The 22606-nt window shown below is 47.2% G+C and overlaps 2 protein-coding genes across 3 annotated transcripts; both read left to right on the top strand.

The window, feature by feature from the left end:
• Nucleotides 1–911: 911 nt before the first annotated feature.
• SRP72 (signal recognition particle 72) lies at nucleotides 912–14717 on the top strand. The gene is made up of 19 exons (XM_032684987.1): nucleotides 912–1100; nucleotides 2077–2197; nucleotides 3930–4053; nucleotides 4815–4958; nucleotides 5737–5848; nucleotides 6904–6935; nucleotides 7490–7614; nucleotides 7709–7766; nucleotides 7945–8076; nucleotides 8471–8599; nucleotides 9106–9178; nucleotides 9750–9814; nucleotides 10787–10882; nucleotides 11347–11450; nucleotides 12048–12125; nucleotides 12772–12909; nucleotides 13156–13193; nucleotides 13501–13660; nucleotides 14461–14717. The coding sequence occupies exons 1-19, from the start codon at nucleotides 992–994 to the stop codon at nucleotides 14633–14635; spliced, it is 2013 nt and encodes a 670-aa protein (XP_032540878.1). The 5' UTR covers nucleotides 912–991; the 3' UTR covers nucleotides 14636–14717.
• A 1729-nt stretch (nucleotides 14718–16446) lies between these two features.
• ARL9 (ADP ribosylation factor like GTPase 9) lies at nucleotides 16447–22584 on the top strand. 2 transcript variants are annotated; one of them, XM_032684989.1, is made up of 4 exons: nucleotides 16447–16624; nucleotides 17446–17614; nucleotides 20153–20328; nucleotides 21405–22584. In XM_032684989.1, the coding sequence occupies exons 2-4, from the start codon at nucleotides 17599–17601 to the stop codon at nucleotides 21582–21584; spliced, it is 372 nt and encodes a 123-aa protein (XP_032540880.1). In that variant the 5' UTR covers nucleotides 16447–16624; nucleotides 17446–17598; the 3' UTR covers nucleotides 21585–22584. The 2 variants fall into 2 exon arrangements, with proteins under 2 accessions (XP_032540880.1, XP_032540881.1); XM_032684990.1 differs by lacking the exon at nucleotides 16447–16624 and having other exon boundaries at nucleotides 17417–17614.
• The last annotated feature ends 22 nt before the right edge of the window (nucleotides 22585–22606 follow it).

Here is a 22606-nt window from a genome sequence, read left to right as displayed (position 1 = left end):
GGACCCACAAGTATGATCAAGTCCAACTCCTGGCCCTGTGCAGGACACCCCAAGAATCACATGTGCCTGAGAGTGTTGTCCAGATGCTTCTTGAACTCAGATGGGCTTGGTGCTGTGACCACTTCCACTGCCCAACCATGCTCTGGGTAAAAAACCTTTTCTTAATATCCTACCTAAACCTCACCTGACTCAGCTTCGGGCCATTCCCTCAGGTTCTCTCACTGGTCACCACAGAGAAGAGATCAGTGTCTGCACCTCCTCTTCCTTCCCCTCACGAGGAAGTTGTAGACTGCAATGAGGTCTCCCCTCAGTCTCCTCCAGGCTGAACAGTACAAGTGACCTCAGCCGCTCCTCATATGGCTTCCCCTCAAGGCCCTTCACCATCTTCGTTGCCCTCCTTTGGATGCTCTCTAAGAGCTTAATATCTTTCTTATATTGTGGCACCCAAAACTGCACACAATATTCAAGGTGAGGCCGCCCCAGTGCAGAGCAGAGCAGGACAATCCCCTCCCTCGACCAGCTGGCGATGCTTTGCCTGATGCCCCCAGGACACAGTTGGCCCTCCTGGCTACCAGGGCACTGCTGACTCATATTCAACTTGCCGTCGACCAGGACCCCCAGGTCCCTTCCCACTGCTCTCCAGCCTGTCGTTCCCTAATCTGTCCGTACATTCAGGGTCGCCCTGTCCCAGCTGCAGAATCCGGCACTTGCCCTCCTTGTTGAACTTCATACTCGCAATGTTGCACGGAAGAACAGGAAATGAACACCACTACGGTGCACCAGCTCAGCGGGTCAATCCCTCGGTGCCCACTGCCCGCCGCTGTGCGGGAGGCGGGCGGGGTGAGGGCGGCTGGGGGCGGGGCTGTCAGGAGGTGACGCGGGGCTGTCAGGAGGTGACGCGCGGCGGGGGGCGTGGCCCCGCTCGGCTGTTCCGGTTCCGGCGCAGCCACCGCCCCCGCGACGTGTGTCTGGTCCCGGTCCCGGTCCCAAGATGGCGGCGGCAGCGGCGGGGCCGGCGGCGGCGGCAGGGCTGTGGAGCGAGGTGAACCGCTGCGGGCAGAACGGCGACTTCGCCCGCGCCCTCAAGTCCGTCAACAAGAGTGAGTGCGGGCGGTAGTACCGCCCTGCGGATCCCCGGTCCCTGCCGGGGCGGGCTTGGCCTGTTGCAGGGGCGCTGCCCTGTGGTGGGGAACGAGGGGTGTCCGTCCGTAGGCTTCGTGCCGGGAGCAGGGCAGCGGGCAAAGGCCCCGGCGGGTCCGACTGTGCTGGGGAAGAGGCGAGACGGGCAGCCGTGACCAGCAGGTGCTTCTGTTGCATCGCATGCATCCCTTGGTGTGATCTAAAGCCTCGGAGCTGCTCGTGTGGTTTCCTTCCGTTTTGATCGTGGGGGAATGGAGTGCTTTTCCCCCTGGGAACTGGAGGAGTGGTGTACTTATGGACTGACTGGCTTGGGAGCGATAACTTGCTTGGGGCTGAGAGTCCACGTTGGGTTGTGGTTTTTTGATAGTTTGGCATCCAAAAGGGGATTGCTATATAAGGCATGTAATGGTTAAAAGTTCTGTCTTTGCTGCTTGTGCAGAGTAGGGACTCCTCTCCTCTCCTGGCAGAGCTGGGATCACATGAAAAAATCAAATAGCAAAACCCGTGTCTCTCTCCTAGTTCCACTTCCCTGTTTACCAGTGGTAGAAAGTGTTAGTGTGTAAAGTGACTCCCTATCTAGAGCCACACTGTTCTTCTGTACTAGCTGTTGTCCTTCCTCAGTATGCTTTACGTGGCACTCAGGCCTTGGCACTGTGTTCTCTGCCTGAAAGTGAAATGCCAATGAAAGGTTTGTCCAGGTGTTTGTCCAGCCCCTTTGGTGCAGCTCTGTTCCAGACATGTTAGCACATAAATACTGGGTAATTCCAGTATTTATGCTGAATTCTTTTATGAACCAAAGTAAGCCATGCCTTTTAAATTGACATGACCGCCCTCTGGGGTGGGTTTTTGCACCTGTAACAACATGTGGCTCTTACAAAGCCTTGGTGTATTTTATAATGAGTTGGATCATTGTATTGAAACTGATTTCCCTTGCAGTACTACAGATCAGCAAAGACGATGTGACTGCGCTTCAGTGTAAAGTAGTGTGTCTTATCCAGAATGGGAACTTCAAGGAAGCTCTCAGCATAATCAATACCCACACTAAAGTGTTAACCAGGTGAGTTGTGTTTTGCTGTGTTCTACAAAATATGAAACCCTAAGTCCTTGAGAAGCTGCTTCAGTGGAGGGGACTGATAAGGCAGCAAAATAAAGTCCAGGAGGTGCTCAGAGACATTGGGATTGGTCTTCTCAGTGAAACTCTGGTTTATTATGGGTCTGGGTGAGTTTGAGGCAGTTTAACATCTTGCTCTCACTATTGAAGGGATTGTCCCTGATGTAGCTCTCAGCCACCTCCATGTGCTGATGCTGCCTGTTGGTGTGGCTGAGTATCACAGCTGATGCAAGGGAAGGGGACAGATGTCAGTGGGAGTGAGGAGAGAAGGGAAAAACCTTTGCCAGTGGCAGCAAACTCTTCGCTTTGCTTGGCTATCTCACCATACTGCTCCTTGGGGTCCTTTTCTTTGCCAGCCTGAAGGTACTGCCTCAGCCTTTGTGGTGGTGCCAGCTCTTTGTGCATCCTCTCAAAATCAGGACCTTGGAGACAACTTGTGTCTGAGGACAAGTCAAGCTTCTCATTTGAGTAAGAAGACTGATTTCCTTCCTAATAAGGATGCTCTTTGTGCAACGACTAGGATGAAAATTTCTACCCAAGAACTGCCTGGCAGCAAAATTTTTATATTTCAGATACTGCTTTTATTAAGGAACTTCCCAGAAAAGTGTGTTGAAGTATCACTGTGATGAAACATGCCATCATTTATGTTCACATCTGAATAATTACCTTATTCACTAATTCCTTCTTTCCTGGGACAAAAGGGGTTTAATTCAAGTTTTTTAGCTTAATTTTTAATTATATGGTAAGGAGGAGGAATATTTTCTTTAAATCCAACTGGCTTCACAGTTTTTCCTATAATTTCTTTAGTCTCATTCTGCTATGTGTCTGTCTCTGTCCTGCAGAGGAGGAAAGTGGTGGTTCTTTCTCTGTCTTGAAGTTGTCCCTTCCTGTGCTGAGGGTGGCCCACTGGTTTTCTTTAATTCTGAATGCCATTAATTTGTTTTCAAACTTCCTTAATACTCAGTTGAATCGAGATCATTTTAAATAGGCAAAGAAAAGCTGATAGCAAATGGCCCCAGGCATGAACTAAAGGAATCACTAATTAACTTTCCTTTGGCTTTTTTGAGAATGCTTTTTTGGGAATGCTTCCCTGCTGGTGTGAGCTTGCTTTGAAGCCCATTTTATGTTAGCAAACCTTTTTGCTGCAGTTCTGCTGCGCTGATGTTTCAGAATAGGTTAATGTTATGTTTGTCTTCATATCAGACTGTAAGAGGGATTTGTATTTTATACCTTTTCCTTCCTCTCTCTGTGTGAGTAAATTGTCTTTAAAAATTTGCAGTAACAACCTTTTGTTGTAATGATACACCTTCTCCTTAATAAAGAGTCATGGAATGAGGTTTGGTATTGTTCCACCTTTTAAGCATTTGATTAGCATAATCAGTAGGAGGTGGGGGCGGAGAGGCTTTGGAATGCTGTTTGTCTGGAGACGCCATTAAAAAGGAACCTCTTTTTAGGTGAAGTTTTGATGTGCTTTCTCTGTTGAACACAAAGTAGGTTTAAGGTACTTTTGGTGCTCAACGGATACATAATTCAGTAATCTGGGATCATGTGTTTGGATTTTGGGTTATGTAGCAGTCTGAGACTAATTAGGGCTGACTAAACAAGTGTGCTTATGTGGGTGAATGCTTTTGAATGCAAACTACAGTGCATGCTGTCAGCCTTTGTCTTGTCCTTGCAGTGACATTATTGCCTTTGAGAAGGCCTACTGTGAATACAGGTTGAATCGTATTGAAAGTGCTCTCAAGACCATTCAGAGTGCCAGTCAGCAGACAGACAAGCTGAAGGAGCTTTATGGACAAGTGGTAATTACAAGCTTTCCTTCCTGGTGGGAGTTTCATATGCTGGATGCTTTGTCCCTCCTCTAATGGGGGGCAAGTATGGGGACAGAATTTCCTTCTCTGCCTTGAAGGTAAGGACAGGTACAGTTCCAACTGCTCAAACTTCTGTGGAGCTTCAGGTGGCTTTGCTGGAGGGAGAGTCATCGTTTTATCCCCACTAAACCAAAGCAATTTGTGACTCCCACTCCCTTCCTGGGTCTGGCCTGGTATTAGCCATATGGCTGAGGATGGAAGAGATCTGATGGGATTTGTTTGTGGTTGAGCCATTTGTCCAGGAATGGTTTGTGGGACCTGACATCTCGGGCATTAAAAGTGAAGCAGGAAAGAAGTTAAATTTTTTTCTCTCGTTTCTCCCTGGTTGATCAGAATAGTTTTGTGAAGAATTCTCTCAGCTGCATGAAAGACCATTCATTTAATTTCTTTCTTAGAGAGGCGATCTAATTTGGAAGAAGGCTGTTTGAGGACAAAACTGTGTAAACTGCTGCTTTTAAAGAAGCTGTTTTATGAGTAAGAGCTGTGTCATTTTTTGCAGGTATCTGGTGTCATTGCTTGAGTCCTTGCAAATATAATCTATATAGTTTGCCCTTAAAGGTAGATGCAATGTTAGTCATGTTCAGCATATGATGCTCTGCTGCCCCTGTCCATGGGGAGGGAGGAAGGAGGCTGTAGTTACCAGCATGCCCAGGAAAATACTGTTCTGAAGGCTAACCCCTTCCCTTTCTCAGTTGTACAGACTGGAGCGTTACGACGATTGTCTGGCTGCATACAGGGATCTCATCCGCAACTCCCAGGATGAGTATGAGGAAGAGAGAAAAACCAACCTCTCTGCTGTTGTGGCAGCACAAAGCACATGGGAGAAGGTGGTGCCAGTAAGTGAGTATGTGTGTCTATGTGTGTGAGTGAGAGCCAAGGAATAAAGGATTTGGAATTATAGATATTGAACAGGACAGAAATGTGTTCCTGTCTCTTAATGACTTGTGAACGTACTGAAAATCAGCTAGTGGCTTTTCCTCTATGAAGGAATAAATGCTGTTATTGTTCATGAGTTATACTTCACCTTTGATCTCTAGGAGACTTGTAGATGTCACAGCAGAGCAGAAAGTAGATCTCTCTGACCCTGCATTGGGCAGAACACCTGTGGTGACTAGCACTTTCCTCTCTCATTACCTTCTTGCCCAGGGTAAAAGCTACCTTCTTGGATCACCCAGCCATGCTTGGGAATATTTTTGTTAATGAACAGTGCAGATTGTAATGTTCACATCTGTTTAAAAATATTTGTCCTTCAATTTGTCCTTCACACGCTTGTGTGCATAGCGTACTCAGCTTTCTGTTCAGCACTGTAGATCCACCTTCTAACTCTGCAGAGCAGCAGTTTTGCCCTCATGCAGCAGTCTAAGTAGTCCCCGAGTTCAGGATGGAGTTGCCTTGCTGCTTTGTCAGTTACCTCTGACTCTGTACTATGTGAGGGAAGGTCCTTTGCACTGCGACTTACTTGCCATGTGTGTGCCCTGTTAAAATTGCCTCTTAAATTTATTTTGGAAGGACTAGTTTAAGTGTACATGAAAACTATAATTTGTGTCCATTGCTTGTCAAATCTGTACAGATCAGTTGGCATTTATTGGATGTTACATTTGCTTTTCATTGTAGGAAGATTTGGGCCTTCGAGAAGCTACCTACGAGCTGTGTTATAACAGTGCGTGTGCATTGATTGGGCAAGGAAAGTTGAATGAAGCAATGAAAAAACTACAGAAAGCAGAAGGTAAAAACATGGTGAGGTGAGAGGGAAGGTTTGTGTGATAGGAGCCGTTGCTCTCTGTAGACACAAATCAGAGGAACAGAGGTTTTGAAAATTTAAAAACTGGCCAGCATCAGGATTTGTTTTAAGTTCCTGACACAACTGGTGTTTTTGTAGAAATGTTCCTCTGCATCTCTTTTCCAGAGCTGTGAAGCATGTACCATCTCCGGGCTCTCTTGCAACCCCCTGATTTTTGTTCAATAACTTTGTGCAGTTTTTTAAAGTAGGAAGTAGATGTGAGTGTAATCTCTTCTCATAAGCATGAGATGTCTCATCTATTCTAACTCCTAATTTTGTTAGTATGAGTGTATATTTAAACATATGCTATAAAAATTAAAAATATTTCTTGGTATGAATTAGGTATGAAATTAATGTAAGCTGATAAATGAGCTTTTTTTGCAAAGAAGATTTTTTTTCTATGGGATCGAAGAGGGATTTTATGTGTTAAAAAAAAAGGTTAGGGTGGGAACTAGGAAGGACTAGTTTCTGTCTGATCTAGTTGCCCTTGTAGATAAATAGGTCAATTCTGTCCCAGTTTTGATGAAGAACCTATATGCTTTGACAGGCGTCCTTTGGAGAGCAAACAAGTGATGTTCTGGTGAGGTATATGAGAAAGTTAAGAAGTGACTAGTGTGGGTTCTGAAAACTAACAGAATTGCTGGCCCATAAAGGGTGATGTAATTTCAATATTGCAGGCTTGCAGCACTTAAAATAACTCCCAAGATGGTGTGCAGTTGTAGCTGAGTGATCTTTATGGAAAAGATCAGGAGCTAGGGGTAAGGAAATTTGCTCAGGAGAGAAAATGAGCATATGACTCTGCTCTCAGAAGGCAGCTCTGGGAGGGACAGTATCTCATGCTCAATCCCATCCATCATCAAACTTGCAGTCTCCTATGTCCTTGTAGTGCTGCAGAAGTTTCAGCAATACATGAAAAAAGTTATCTATTCCTCCATGCTTCTAGCCTTTTTTCCCCCCTAAAGCCTTCTAAATTGTGTTTTTCAATTTGTTTCTCCTTCTAGAGCTGTGCCGCCAGTCGCTGTCAGAAGACTCTGTAAGTTCTTGATATTCTGGAGAGTGTTTGCTTTGTGCCATGTGGTCACAAAGTGCAGAGAGCCAGAGGAGAGCCAGTGCTGCTCTGCTGGGACCAGCTTGTGAGGCTGGGGCAGCGATCGTGGCTGTTGCAGAAGGGTAGCGAACACTGCAAGCTGTTTGTGGCTGTGCTCCTTGCAGAGTTGCCTGTGCTGGTGCAGGTAGGATGGGTACAGGTTGTCCGAAAGCTCCCTGTAACCTACTCCTGCTATGGATGAACACGCTGAGTGGGTGGTGAGAAACGGGAAATTTGTAATCAGTCACTGGTTTGAGCAGAGAGGCAGATTCAGCACACAACAGTATTTTCAGGTTCTCATAGGAGCAGGTGAAATTTTCTTTTCTCCCAGTTTAACCCACATATACTTCTGTTTGTGCTGTGGCTATGACCTTCATCTGTAGTAGCTGAAGAACTTTGCTGTTAATACTGCCCAAGAACACTCATAGACATTTGCCAGCAGACAGAAACCAAGGTAAAAGAGGTGACATAGCAGCTTTTTTACTTTGATTTTTCTTCAGGATGTGACAGAGGAAGACATTGAGGCTGAGCTGGCTATTATTCATGGTCAGATGGCTTATATCATGCAACTGCAGGGTCGTACAGAGGATGCTTTACAGCTCTACAATCAAATAATCAAGTTGAAGTAAGGGTTTTTTTTAAAAACAAATGCTCAACCTCCCATCTGTAGAGAGACTGCTGTTTAATAACAGTATGCTTTCTGCTTTTCTTGTCTGCAGGCCAACAGATGTAGGACTTCTTGCTGTCATTGCAAATAACATCATCACAATTAACAAGGTATAGAATTAGCTTCCTGCTTTTGATGCAGTTACTCAACTTGCTTCTCTGCTTTTGTGGAGAGAGGGGAGATAACTGGAAAAGTTTTTTCCTAAATAGTAGTTAAATTTCAGACCCAGAGGCCTTTTCTTTTTCAAGGAATATAGTGAAATCTTCTCATGATGTGCAATTTCCCTAGGACCAAAATGTCTTTGACTCAAAGAAAAAGGTGAAGCTGACCAATGCAGAGGGTGTTGAGCATAAACTCTCCAAGAAACAGCTCCAGGCGATTGAATTCAACAAAGCTTTGCTGGCAATGTACACTAACCAGGTAGGGGAAGCTGATGAGCAGTAAGTAGCTACAGATTTACTCCACAGGAGTTTGACTGGGAGATGCAGCTGTTCTCTGTCAGAAGACAAGACCACTTGGTTTAGGCACATAACTGAGCAGAAAAATAAAATCATCCCTAAAAGCACAACTGGCTAACTGTTTAGTGATTTGAGTATTGCTGTAGGGAGAACTGTGTGGAGATTACTAGAAGATAAAAGCGCTATGAGTGGTCTTAAATGCATCTGAAGTGCCACTAGGAGGACTTGTTCTTGGCTCTGTGTACTCCTTTCAGGGAAGTCATCACAAGCATATCTTAGGTACTGCAGGTATGTTAGCCCTGTGTTAGATGCTTGCAGAGGTTGAGACAAGTGTATTCTCTCTTCCCACTCCTCAGGCAGATCAGTGCCGCAAGCTGTCAGCAAGCCTGCAGTCGCAGAGCCCTGAGCATCTGCTCCCTGTGCTTATCCAGGCAGCCCAACTGTGTCGTGAGAAGCAGCATGCAAAGGCCGTGGCACTTCTGCAGGTAGGTTAAAAGGAAGTTTTGCCAAGCGCCATTTAAACTTGTGCTTTGTGTTCTCCTTTGCTGTTTTTCCCTTAGTTTGTTTTGTTTGGTTTAAATTTCCAGGGGTATCTGACTGCTTATTTTGGTTTGGTTTAATGCTGTTGGAAGGCCTTCACACCCAACTGAACAATGCTGCTTTTAAAGGGAAATAGTTCCCTTACGCCTCTGATTCTTATGCTTAGGAAGCTGTAGTACACTTCTTCTAGGGTAAGCGGTAGTCTTTGCTGCTCTGCTTACAAGCAGTTTTCAACACCCTTCTTTTTGGAGGAAATGAGTGGCTTGGGACAGAAATCTGAAAGGACAGTGGCTCACTGGCACCTCTTCTGCTGTGTGCTGAAGCCTGCCTGTGCCAGAAAGCTTCCCTTGGCTCTTGCCAGCTTGCCGTGACTGAGCATGAGATATGATTCACCAAAGCAACAGCCTCGTGCCCACACACAAGTTGAATTGTTCTTTCTTCTGACTCTCAGGACTTTGCAGACCAGCACCCTGCCAATGCAGCTGAGATCAAGCTGACGATGGCCCAGCTAAAAATTGCTCAAGGTATTAATTGTCCTTCTTTGTTGGGAAGTGTCTGTACATGATAATGCTAAAAGGGATGAGAAAAACAGACTTCAGGGCAATCTTTGCTGCAGTCACTGTTGTGACAGAGGTGTGGTGCAGAGGTACTTTCAGTCAGGTAATATATATACATGGCTCTGGCAGGATAGTGCTTATAGCTTAATGGCCAGATATGCAGGCTCCACAGATCACTGCCAGAGATGCCCACGGTCTTTGTGAATAATAGGGGGCAGGAATCTCTTCGGGGGCAGGATAATCTCGGGAGCAATGTGCGGCTCCCTAATGGTACCATTCCTGTGTACAGTCAAGCAGCACAGAGTTGCACCTGAAAGAGAAGACCCTGCTTGCAAAAGCTTGCTCCTGAACCCTTGTGGAATGTGGCAAGGGCAGAAATGTCCATTGTGTGGAGGCCTGTCCTTAACTCTGGAAAGGGGGAGATGATTTGAGAAGGGGAAATCATTCTGTCCTCATTGTTTACCTTTGGCTCGAAGTTCTCTGCTGGGATGAAGTGTTGCCATGCCACTCAGTGTGTTCTTCCCTGTCTCTCTTCTAGGCAGTGTCACCAAAGCCTGCATGATCCTGAGGAGCATAGAAGAACTGCAGCACAAGCCTGGTATGGTAAGCAAAACTCAGTCTAAACTGTGTGAGGTTTTTCCCTTGTAGGACAGCTTTGCACTGCCTGCTCCTTTTTGCCTCTTCCCTGTGGTTTTCACTTGACCTGAGTATTTACAGGGATTTTGAGCCCATATTCCTTGTGTTGGACAAAGGTGGGATTATAACTTGCATCAGGTAGCCTGAACTTAGCCAAAGAATTACTCTGCCTGTCAGCAGGGATGCTCTCTGCCTATGTTCCCACTCCCTCATAGTCCCTGAGACCTGCATGTTGCCTGGATTTACTTGCATAACATGACTGGAGCAACTCCTTCCCTGGTATGTACTATGAAGCAGCTTTAGGACAACAGGCCTTAGGGAGAAAGTGCCATATGTTTCATCCCCACAGCATCACCCCAGACTGCATGCATATCCACATGTGGTATCCAGGAAAGCTTGATGACCTTGTAAGTGCTTGTGTGCTCAGCATAAGCATCTTGAGCAGGGGCTGACAGTTGTGGGTCTGCTCCAATTGCAAGGGCGAATGATCAAAGTAATTTGTAGGGGCAGTCAACAGTAGCAGCTCCTTGCCCTGGGTCACCTCTGGTTGTGACTGGGATGTAGGCAGACAGATGGTGTCTGTATCATCTCTCATCTTTTTTCATGGCTCTTGGAATAGAGAACAGAGGAAGAAAAAGGGTTTCTAATGAAACTGTGTCCAGTGGTAAGGAGATAAAGTGGCAAGACAAGAAGGTTTGTTCAGTGGATGCAGTCGTAGGCTTGTACCGTAGGAGAAAGATGGTAGGGGCGTTTTTTGGGGAGAGACCTGGGTAGGAGGATCTGGCCTGTGTATCCTGCCTGTTACCACAGCTGTTTTTTAGGGACAGAGCAGAAAGCTCACATTGACTCTGCTTTTGGGAAATCCTATCATTTACCTGCTGACCCCAGGCTATAAACAACTTGCATGAAGATCTGTATACTGCTCTTGAATGTTTGCAGGTGTCTGCGTTGGTGACAATGTACAGTCATGAAGAGGATATTGACAGTGCAATTGAGGTCTTCACACAGGCTATCCAGTGGTATCAGCAATTCCAGGCAAGTCAGACCAGAGAAGCTAATGTGTAAGGATGTGTCCCAGTCTTTTCTAGCTAGTCCAATTCAGGTTTTCATGTTGCTGCATAGCCCAGCAGCTATCCAGTTGGAGTTATAGAGACCTGTGAGCTCCTGTTTTGTGAACATTTGTTTATCACTGTTACATTATTTTAGATGTTTTGCAAACAGGGAGCAGCAGCTCCTGTCACATTAGGAGAGTGGTGGCAATGGATGCCCGAATGTAGTAATCAGGGCTTCTCCCTGATGAGACAGCATGGTGGAGCAGCAAGCTGCCTTGTCCCAGGCAGTTCTGCCTCATATTCCAGAGTGCAAAGGCAGTCTATTTTCTGCATTATAGGATGCTAACTCAGTTCTCCTTGGCCAGGTCTCAGGGGCATTAAAGACAGCTAGAGCTGGGCTTCATGCTGTGATAATAAGGAACTAATTATGGCTGCTGTGTCTTTCAGCCAAAGTCTCCTGTCCATTTGTCACTGATAAGGGAAGCTGCCAACTTCAAACTAAAGCATGGCAGGAAGAAGGAAGCAATCAGCGACTTGGAAGAGCTCTGGAAGTGAGTTGGGTGGTTGCCGAGCAGCAGGTCTCAACCCAGAGTCCTCTGCAAGCTGTCTGGTGGCAGGCAGTATCTGACACAATTTTTGTTAACTGGAAGCCATTCTTTAGAGTTGCTTCTGCATGGGGGTCTCAATGCAAAACCATATTTTGGAAGGAGGAGAGAGAATTCATTTGATCTGTAGTTGATGTTCACTTAAAAACCTAGTAGACTTGTCCCAGAGACCTCTTGTGTACAGCAAAGTTTGCTTTGGGGACTGGGAAGCACAATTTTTTCTTGGATGTTTGGGTTTTAGTTTTTATTGCGCACTTGATGGGATTCTGGGGGCTAGGGGAACTGTTAACTTGCCTTTGCTACTGGGTTTTTTGTCTTTCATTGGATGTTTCATGACACTGTGCGGTTGTCTGCACCTCCCTTTGTCCACGCTAGTGATGTTTGGTGATGTGCTGTGGAGGAGACCACAGGCTGATATGCCTGTCCCCACAGACAGCAGCTGTGCTGCAGCAGCAAGCTCTTGCATGGTGATACCAGTCTTTGGGATCAGTAACACTGGTAACTTGGTCCTTTTCTGTTTTGTCTTTTTTTTCCCCTACAAAGGCAAAACCCAAAAGATGTGCATACTCTGGCACAGCTCATCTCTGCCTATTCCCTGGTTGACCCTGAAAAAGCTAAAGTGTATCCTTTTGATGGTGGTATCAGACCAAAGAAAGAGGTATTTGGGCACTGCTCACTTGAATTTTCAGCTGTGTGGGGACTTCAGACTCACTCTCGCCTGAAGAAAGGCAAGGAACATCTCCAGAACAGCAACATATCCAGGTCAAGTTGTCTGGAGCTACATTATTTCCCTAATTGACTTGATTATGGTGAGATCTCCGTCCCCTTTTGTCTTTGGCTGCATTTTCTTTGAGAATTGATAACTTAAGACTCAGTGGAACAAAAAATAGAACACCTCCATCTTTCCTGTTGGAATCTTAAACCTGTGGTAGTAATGCAGGACTGTGCCTGATAAAATATGACTAAGGTCTCACTCACCGAAAATAGGGTTCACATACTGCGTTTGTCACTTGAGCTGCATTTGGGGGAAGTTGCTCCTTCTGTCCCCATATTAAAGAGGGAAAAATAAGGCAGATGGCAATTAAGCAGCTCATCCCAACTGGTGTAAGAACCTGGTGAGAGAGACAGAACTAGCCCAGTAGGCCTGTCTGGTGTCTGCATTGTTCAACAGACAGAATTTATTCAAGCTGAAGTTGCCTCTTGCTGTCTGGAAAAAACCTGGGTCTTTATGTTTGCTCGTTTGCATCCCTGAACTCTTCCCTTGCAGTCTTAGCAAACACTTGCCTTCCTCAGACACCCTGTCACTGAAAGTAGATGTCGATGCGCTGGAGAACTCCCATGGAGCAACCTATGTTCGGAAGAAAGCTGGGAAGCTCACTGGAGACAACCAGCAGAAGGAGCAAGGGTAAAGCAGGCTCTGGTGCATCCTTCTTTGGGGTGGCACGGGAACCACACCTGGTGTGGTGGTGGCATAGCTGTGGAAGGCACACTGGTGAAAAGGGAGCCTGTTGTTTAACTGCAAGAAGTTTCATGTAGCAGCTGACCAAGTTCTTAGAGAGATGGTTTAGCTTCTTCCAGGGTTAGTTTTCAGTTGACTTGTCTGCTCTGTCCATGCTGTGTCACAATGTCTGTTCCCTTTCTTGCTTTTCAGACAAGGGGAAGTGAAGAAGAAGAAGAAAAAAAAGAAGGGTAAGTTGCATTTCCTAGCTGTTGACATAGCACAGCTCCAGGGAGCTCTCCAGATTGTTTCTTCAAATAGCCAGCCTCCAGCTCCCCAGGAGCCAGAGCCCCCTGTTAGGACTGGGTCCCTGTGAATGCAGATCTTCATGATAGCTTGTTTGGATGGGACATTTTTTTCATAGAAGTGAGAGCAACACCCTGATAGAATGATGTGGGTTGCTGGGCTCTTTGCACTGCCTGGCTACGGACATGCCATGCATGTTCCTGACTAGTGTGTTGACCCCAGTCTCATTCCCTGACACTGGATGTTCTGCAGGAAAGCTGCCTAAGAACTACGACCCCAAGGTGACTCCTGACCCTGAGCGGTGGCTTCCAATGCGGGAGCGTTCCTACTATCGTGGACGGAAGAAGGGCAAGAAGAAGGAGCAGGTTGGCAAGGGGACTCAGGGTTCAACCACAGCTGGCTCATCTGAACTGTAAGTACCCATTTTGCAAGGCTTGATGCAGGGAATCACTCTTGGGCTGCTGGGAGGGATGGGTTTGTGCTGTTCTGCTGCGGCTCTTTCCCCACACCAGCTGCAGATAGCACAAGTGAAATTGTACTTTGCTGCTTGAACCTGCTACCAGCTGCTCTCCCTATAGGTTGCTGAAAACCAAAGTGATATGATAGGCATACTTGAAGGTGCCATGGTGCAAATAAAATTCCCGTAGTCCTTTAATGTGCTTTATCTAGCTTTGATGATAAGATGAATTTTGCATGCTTTCTCTTCAGCTATTTGCTTTCAAGTCTTTTGGCAGCTGGAGAACCATTAGCCATGATTCGAGAAAACACTGTACTTCCTTCTAAGTTGACACATTATTTGAGGTGGAATCAGGGATTACCTTTATGTATGGATGGCAAGATAGTGACACTAGCATCTGAGAGAGAAAAGATGCTGGGTTTCCACTGCCTAAGAGTGGGGGCCTGAAAGACTTCTTGTGTGTTGCATGAGCTGTCCCATATTCAAAAGTTAGCCTTACTTCTGTTGTTGAGGACTTAAACTATTAGTGAACATCAACTAGAAGGTGACTGCCTTGTCTTTGAGACATGTTCCCATTATCCATCAGCCCTTCTGTATGTTGAAGCTTAGTTAAGATCTTGCATGAGTGCCTTCCCATACATAATGCTATCTTATGGGGCAGCTGTATTTTTCACTGTCAGCTTCCTGCATTAGTACCACATCTTGCAGGTCGTTGTAAACCCACGTGGTATCTCTTTCTTTTGTCTTCCCTGCAGGGATGCCAGTAGAACTGCCAGCAGCCCACCTACCTCCCCTCGGCCTGGCAGCGCCACAGCTGTATCGGCTACAAGTAACGTCATCCCTCCCAGGCACCAAAAACCCGCTGGTGCTGCAGCCACCAAGAAGAAACAGCAGCAGAAGAAAAAGAAAGGGGCTAAAGGAGGGTGGTAAAAAGCAGGATGTGTAACCTCTCTCCTTCAGTAGGTGATGCTGGTTGCAGAATAAAGATCAAAAGAAAATGCTAGCGAAAGACTCTTGGCATCAGGATCTCTGTCCTGCCTGTCAGTGGTCTGGGGGAAGATGGGCTGGTATATGTGCCGTGACGTCTTTGCCCACCAAGTTCCCTTGCTCACATTTGCCCCCATCATGCCTGGCGTTGTTGCCAAACTCAAACTAGCCCCTACGAAGAAATCTGTCCAGGCTGCCAAACATTTAAGAGATGTGGGATAATCAAGTTGTTCTTGAAATGTAGTTTTATACTCCTGCATATGTTGAATTAGGCATTTAGCAGATTTATCTGATAATGCATCTGATGGTGTCTCATGCAAGCACTGTGTTTTATGTCTTGTCCCAGTCAGTCATTGACCCGCATAGAGCACAGGCACAAAGCGTCTTGGAAAGCATCATCGGGACTAGATCATGTAGGAGAAGATAATCTGAAGGGGGATAAGGAGAAAGCATGGCAAAGTGTATGGCAGCTGACTCCTGTTTTCTGCAAGCCAGCTGCCTTATTCTAATGGACTTGGCAAAACAAGCGGGAACTCAAGGTGCTTGATTGTCCCAAGTGCACTTCTTCCTCCTTTGGGCTCGACCGTAGGTTTCCCATAGCAGAGTCTCAGGTGTTGGGTTTATAAAAATAAATAATTTGAATGGTACAGCAGCAGGTCAGCTTAAGCTGGCTGACTCTGGAGAGGGACCCAGAACAAAGAAATCCCCAAGCAATTATACCTTTAGACTTATGCACCTGCCCTACACGCACCTTGCACTTGCTGCTTGGTCCATGGGTATTTCTGGTCTGGATCTTTAACACTTTAGTGAGGTATTTCTTTGTGTCCATGCAGGAAGGCTGTTAATGGTTCTTACATTGTGAAGTTGCAACTACTCATGGTTGTTGTCTCCTTCTGTTTTGTGCTTCTGGTGCACCTGCTTGCTGGAAAAGCATGCGAAACTAAAAAAGCTGGCTTAGGATAAACGTTTTTATCAACAATGAAAAAAACAGTGTGTTATCAATATGCTTCTTATACTAAAGACAGAACAGCAATGTACCAGCTACTAGAAAAATTACTAAGAAAACTAACTTCATTCCAGCTGAAAAGGTATGTAGGTATAAGTTCACAGCTTGTGGCCCAAGGCTTCAGCAAATCCAGCTAAGAAAGTAAAGCTAAGCAAACAGCATACTACATCACACAGAATTATAACTGTGTAACTCATTCTGCTGAAAACTTATTCATGTTTAACAACTACTATCTCTCAACACCCATCTTGAAATTTCTGGTTTGATCTGAATGTAGCCAAAACATTTTTCTAGACCTGGACTGTCAAGGTGCAAGAAATAGCACCTCAGAGAGAGTTGTCAGACGTCAGCCCAAAAGGCAAAGGCTTCTGCCTCTGAAAGGATTTAAAGCAAAGGCCTGAAAAAGAAGGGAGCAAGGGAAATGTTACCGTGGCTTAAAAAAAAAAACAACCAAATCCTGAGTCCCCACGGAGTAAAAATCTAGTAAGTAGAATCCAGTTTTTATTTCCTTTGCTGTATGCTGGGAGTATCTGGAAGGGGGGCTGAAAGTGTGGTGTTGAGTGAGAAGAATGAGCACAGAGAAAACAGCTGTATGAATGGCTGCCAGAGCCATTTGCTGCCAAGTGAGTGCTGAACAAAGAGTATTGTTTTTAAATTACTTCCCTGGGCGATGTGCCTCCTCTTATCAAGCAGCTGGTGCCTTCAGGAGAGAAAGCGCTCTCCTACAGCATTCCAGTTTCTGGAGAATGCAGCTCTGTTCAAAAGGCGCTGTTCTTCTCCGGTCAAACCTGGCTGAAACTCTGGCCTGATGGAAACGCTGACTTGTGGCACTGCCTGTCCCGAGTGCCTGGACAGTGGCCTGACTGCTGCGCCAGAGATGGGTGCGCAGACAGAGGCAAGCTGGGAACAAATCCCGTGGGACTGGGGTAAGGAGAGGGCAGCAGCAGTCGTGGGGGACGCGTCGCCTCGCTGTGACAGTGAAAAGCCACTCGTGGCGCAGGTCGCTGCTTCTTCGCTGCTCGCGTGTGCCCAGCCTGGCCACGGGAGCGCGGCGGGCGCGGCGCTCGGGGTTGCGGGGGGCGCTGTCCGTGCGCGGAGCCGGTGCGCGGTGCCCGCGGTGCCGGTGCCCGGCGCGGTGTCGGTGCACAGAGCGGGGCGGCGATGGGCTCCCGCCTGCGGACGGCCGCGCTCTGCGGGGCGGCGCTGGCACTGGCGGGCGGCGCGGCCGTGGCGCTCCGGGTCTGGGCCCGCCAGCGGAGCCGCGCCGCGCTGCCCGCCCCCCGGCCTGCCGCCGCCGCTGCCACCGCCGATCAGGTACCGGGGCCGGGTCGGGGCAGCGGGCGAGGCCGCGGAGTCGGGGAGCGCCGACGGAGCCGCCAGGCGCCTCTAGCGGGGCCGCGCCGCCTCGGGGCCGCCGGGCCTTCGGCCCCGCCGGGCCCTCGGCCCCGCCGCTCTCTGGAGCGCGGCGGCGCCCTGGGCCGCGCCGGGGCTGCCGCGCCGGGGCCGCTTTCCCCGCTTTCCTCCCCAGCAGCGTCCGGGGCCGTTGGGTGTCCCAGGGCTCCCCCATCGCCGCGGCCGTGCCCTTGTGCCGCAGGAGCCCGGCGGGCATCTTCCACCTCCTCACCGCCAAGTGGCATTTGCTTGTGCCCTCCAGGCCCCTTGTTCAGCCTCCTTTTTTCCCCCAGCCCTGCTTAGCTTTGCATTTGCCCCGGCTGCCCGGCTAACGGTGCTGCCACTCGCTTTGCAGGGAAAAGGATACAGTAAGCAGATCCTGGTGCTGGGCCTGGATGGGGCTGGGAAGACTAGCGTTCTCCACTCCCTGGCAACTAACCACGTCAAGCGCAGCGTGGCTCCCACCGAGGGCTTCAATGCCATCTGCATCAACACCGAGGAGTCCCAGATGGAGTTTCTGGAGAGTGAGTGAACCCCTTTTAGTGCAGAACATAAAATAAGTTCCTATTTTGTACCCTAGGGGTCAGGCACATATTTTAAAAGCTCCATGTTCCTGCATGCCTGCTCCAATAACATGAAGTTATGATTATTTTCTCCTTGGGGATTCTGTTTTCCTACCCAGCCTCTTTGAAGGACGGACTGGCCTTAGGTCAGTTTTCATTCAGCCCTGGCCACTAGGGAGTTCTGCTCTCAGAGAGAGAAGGGTAACAAGCCTGATTGGGTGAAACCAACCCAAAGGAGAGATTTCCCCTGTAAGGCCTGTGTTGTGGTCCATAGCTGTTGTACAGCTTCTCCTTGGTGCTCATGCCTGGCCAGGGGCAAGAGCCACAGAGGAATAAGTAATAAGCGAAAGAAGAGAGGAGGAAGAGAAAAGCTTTGCATGCTTTTTGTTCAAAAGCCTCATAAGTGGTGTTTTCTAGTCTTTAACAGCTTTTGAAGGTCTGTAGCATTTTGCTAAAATTTCTGTATTGTCCTTTGCGCTGATTTTGGGGTATTGTCCATGCCTGCAGAGGGCATCTCCTGTGATGCTTTTGGGATGTCAGAGCTGTTCCAGGTGCAGCTAGCTAATGGGAAAGGTGCAGGCCGTGGAGTCAGGTCAGTCCCTGGTACAGAGAAGCTGACATCCCAGCTTCATCAGTGCCTGCTTTCTCTGGAGGAAGAAGGTGCCTATTGCTTCCTGCTGTTTCTGCACTGTACTGTACCAGTGCTCAACTGTCTCAGTTGGCAGCTAGCACACAGATGCCTCTGTACCTTTGTCAGCAGGCCTAAAGGAGTTATGCTATTTCCAGGTAAGTTTTTGAGGATGAGACCGTTAAGGCAGTTTCATTCCGAGTCGTGATAGCATAGGAGTCTTTGCAGTGGCTTGGGGAAATCATCTCTGCAGTTATGCATGTAGTCTGTGCTCCTCACCTAGTAGGTAAGAGGGTGTTTCCTGCCTGGGGATGGTCTGGGCCCAGCACTGCACACCCCAGAGCAGAACCTGTTGTTTCTGAGTCGTCCTTCCCTCTCTGGTCCAGGTTGGTAGTGACTGAGATGTGATGGCTACGATCTGACCCATGGGAAATGCAATGTCTCAGGCCAGTTTCAGCCAGGTAAATCCATGCATGGCTCTCTAATCTGGTTACTTATCCAGTCTGTACCATCGCCTAGTCCTGGGGTTAGCAGCCTATGCTGTGATCACATGGCACAAGGTGATCAGCAAACAGCAGGGGTTTTATTTTGCTGGCTTAGAAAGATAGACAACTGTTCTGTCTTTTTCTTTGTACCATCATACAGATAAGTGGGTGGTATTTTGTCTCTGCGAGGGATAGGAGCTCCTTGCTTCTGCTGAGTTCCTACTGGTTTCGGAAAAGAAAATGTGAGGTTGCTGACCCCTGGGTTATGCTATGCATGAAGGTACTTAAAAAAGGGAGCGGTGCTGAGCCCCTACAGTATCACAGTACAGCATCAGAGGCTTCTGTCCCAAGTGTTATGTGTCTGTCACAGCCTTTTGGCTCCTTTCCCCAGTGGCAGTCTTGCAGTTCTGCCTACAGGTACACCAGGATGCTTGAAGAAGAGGCAGACATGCCCTAGTGGGAAATGTTACTTCCCTTTCCATATTCTTGAAACTGCTGAACCCTTTTGACTTTTAAGTGAAATTGCTTTGAAAGAGAACAAAGTCACAGAGGGCAGTAAAAGATGGTGGACTAGCAAGTCAGTTTTGAAAAGAGCTCCTGTCTATGTCAGGAGACAATTATATGGAACCCCAGATATATTGATTTGAGAACTTGCTGCTTTTGAGAGACTCACCCATGCCTTTTGAGCACCTCAGTACTCTTTGAGCAAGTGGTCCTGCAATATAGCTGGAGAAGATTTGGAGGCCTGAAAACACATCTGAAATACTTATAGTTATTCCTTCTCCTATTACACTCAGCAAAGTACCGAACTCTTTGTCCCCAGATGGGAACAACAATCTCAAACAACTTGCTGCCTATGGATTCACCACAGAATTGTTGTAAGGTGGACAGTTTCCTCTGTACCCAGCAGAGAAGAGCTCAGGTAGAAATGTATCCTGTGCAAAGATTACTCAGGGGTTGCCTGAAGAGTCTGCTGGGACTTGATTTTTTTTCTCTTCCTAAGCACCTCTGGTTATTGACCATATTAAAACTGTGAGAGTTTTGAACTAGTTCTTAGTGTCATACAAATATGAGAGAGCCTCATATACAGAGAGAGCCTCTCAAATATGAGAGCTTTCCTCACCTCAGAGCGAAATTTCTTCTCTGGAAATTGTAGACCTGCTTTGTCTTAGGATGAGACAGGCATGTGGAGATAGGTTATATGGGGACATTCTGACATGGTGTTAGGGACACCAAACCTCTTTCTACTCTCCCTAGTTGCTTGAGAGCAAGAACCAACAAGGCAGAAAGCAACCATAAAGAAAGTGAACCCAACTGAACTGCACCTCTGGGAGCAGTGTTGCTTGAATCATTTGGTGAATACTGTGCTGCTGTCTTCTCTTCCAGTCGGGGGCAGTGAACCTCTGCGTTCCTACTGGAAGATGTACTTGCCCAAAGTGCTGTTGCTAGTCTATGTTGTGGACTCTGCTGATCATGCCCGACTGCCTGTGGCGAAACAGCTGCTTCATCAACTGATCCAGAACAACTCCACCCTGCCTGTGGTGATTCTGGCCAACAAGCAGGTAAGAGTTCCCTCTTGCTAGCTGAGCATGGGCTGGCAGCAGCTCTGGAAACAGCAACAAAGCCTTTCAAAGGAGGCTTTGTGCCTTTAAGGAGGCCACATGGCTAAGAGTCGTTCTGACACACCTGTTGACCGCAAAAGAAAATAATCCGAGGTTGAGTTTTGGATCTGCAAGATGCAGGTCCTGTGCCTGGCAAAGATGCAGTCAGAGCTGTGGGTGGAAACTGCTGCACAGGTTTTAGAGCTGCAAGGGAGACCACAGTTAGATCTGGAGTTAGGTTTCTGTTCTGAGTATCTGCCTAGAAGTGCCACTCTACCTAGCAGCAGCTAAACAGTGAAGCACCATTGTTTGCCTTCAGATTGTCCAGTTGGTTGCTCCTAAGGCTGCTGTTGAAATCTGAGAGAAGGAGCAGTTTTCCTCACAAGGCAGTGTTCCCTCCTAAGCTCTTTGTGAAAGTGTTGATGATTGGTGCTGTACCTGGAATAGAATTGAGCCTCCGGTATGGTCAGATGACAGAACAGCCCAAGGTTTTTAATCAGAGATTTTCTTTTATCAGGGCTGTGTGCTCCGTTTGCTCTACATTGTTGCCTCCTAAATTTCTGGTAACTGAGGCATGTTAGTCATTTGTGCTACTCTTGAACGCAAGTGCAGGCGTGGGCTTCATCAAACTCAAATGCACCAGCAACAGTGGTGATTAAGAAGGTAGGCAGAGCATGACTGTTGTACGTTTGCCCTGGTCTTGTAACTCTCTGATATACACTTGGGGTCTTGGGCCAGCCAGGCTTTTGTTTGCCTTTTACAGGTGGTCTTACAGAGTTATCAGAAACACTGGAATTAGTATAGAAATAGAAACAGAACCGTACTCATATTTCTTTGTGAAGAACTTAGGTTAGGGATAAACTCTTTTCCCCAAAGCATTTTAGGGCATGAGAACTTGACCTCATAGAAGGTGTGTAAGAATGGTGCCGCAGAGCTTTTGAGATCCTTCCCGTCCCTGGACAAAAGCAGTGGCTCAAAATGGGAATGGTGCCGCCACCTCTTGTAACTAACAGGCTTGTGTTATTTTTGTGTATCAGGACCTTGAAGGCGCGTATTGCATCACTGATATCCACGATGCTCTGGCACTGTCTGATATTGGGGACGAGAGGAAGATGTTCTTGATTGGTACCCACGTGGCAGAAGATGGCTCTGAGATCTCCTCCAGCATGAAGGATGCCAAGGAGCTGATAGCGCAGCTGGTTTTGGAAACACAGTGACAGCTCTTTTCCTACAAGGTGGTGTTTGTGGCTGAGGGAGAGCAGGTGTTACTGTATGGCCAGTTTGCCATGTGGCAACTGAAATGTACAGATATGTTTTCCTTGTGGGTGTGGAATTCCTCTGAAAGTGATGTCTAGTTGGTAAGGAAATCTAATTTATAGTGGTTTGAAAATACATTTGAGAAGTAGTCTATTTTTAGCATGTTTGTAGGGGGAAATTAGTCTCTCAGACAGCAGAGTTCAGGGGATATAAAGCTTAGATGGGCTAGATAGCTTCATGCCAGGTGGGAATCAAGCACTGATGTCAGTGGAACAAAGTTGCATCCAGTGAATTTAACCTGGCTTGATGTCTCAGGCTTAAACTGAAATATGTTTACTTCACAGATTTTATAGAATCCTGTTAATGGTGCTTAACAGGTGTTCTGTTAAAAATGAGACCTCACTTCTTGTCAGTGTCAGAAATTGAAAGTGCTGCGACTAGTATTTTTGACAGTGACAATTCTTCTTGCTGTGTTGGAGCCAGCTGTTAAGGGAGTGGCAAATTGGTAATCTCTGGAAATTGGATTGGTTACTGCTTGTTCAGGGGGTAAGAACAAATGAAAGCAGTAATACATTAAGTGTTTCTTTGCCTACAGGCAAAAAACGAAAATGGTGTAATTTGAGGTAGTGACTGGAAGCATTTAAGTTAAACTGGCACCAAAGCTGGGAGACTCCTTCTTCAGGCTGAGCAGCTTATTTCAGCTTAGTCTGGGATGTCCTCGAACAAGCAGTCTTGCGTGTGAAAACGCTCTTGTTTCTTGTGGTTTCTGTTAGCACAGCAGGCGGGACGGTGATGAGCTGCTGATGGAGTGTCACTCTCCCAGTGTCCTCCTAATTATACTCGAAGGAGGGACCCGTGAACAGTCCTGTAAGGACCCGTTTTGCAACCGCATCTATTGTACGAGGCGTTTGTAGTTTTGTCCTTTGTAACAGATGCATAAAGCAGAAAATTCCACCCTAACCCGTGGTCTGGGCTTCATTTA

Source organism: Chiroxiphia lanceolata, chromosome 4 (genome assembly GCF_009829145.1).
Source record: "Chiroxiphia lanceolata isolate bChiLan1 chromosome 4, bChiLan1.pri, whole genome shotgun sequence".
Taxonomy (NCBI): domain Eukaryota; kingdom Metazoa; phylum Chordata; class Aves; order Passeriformes; family Pipridae; genus Chiroxiphia; species Chiroxiphia lanceolata.
The sequence above is the reverse complement of the archived record's forward strand: the minus strand, read 5'-3'. Positions and strand labels throughout refer to the sequence as shown.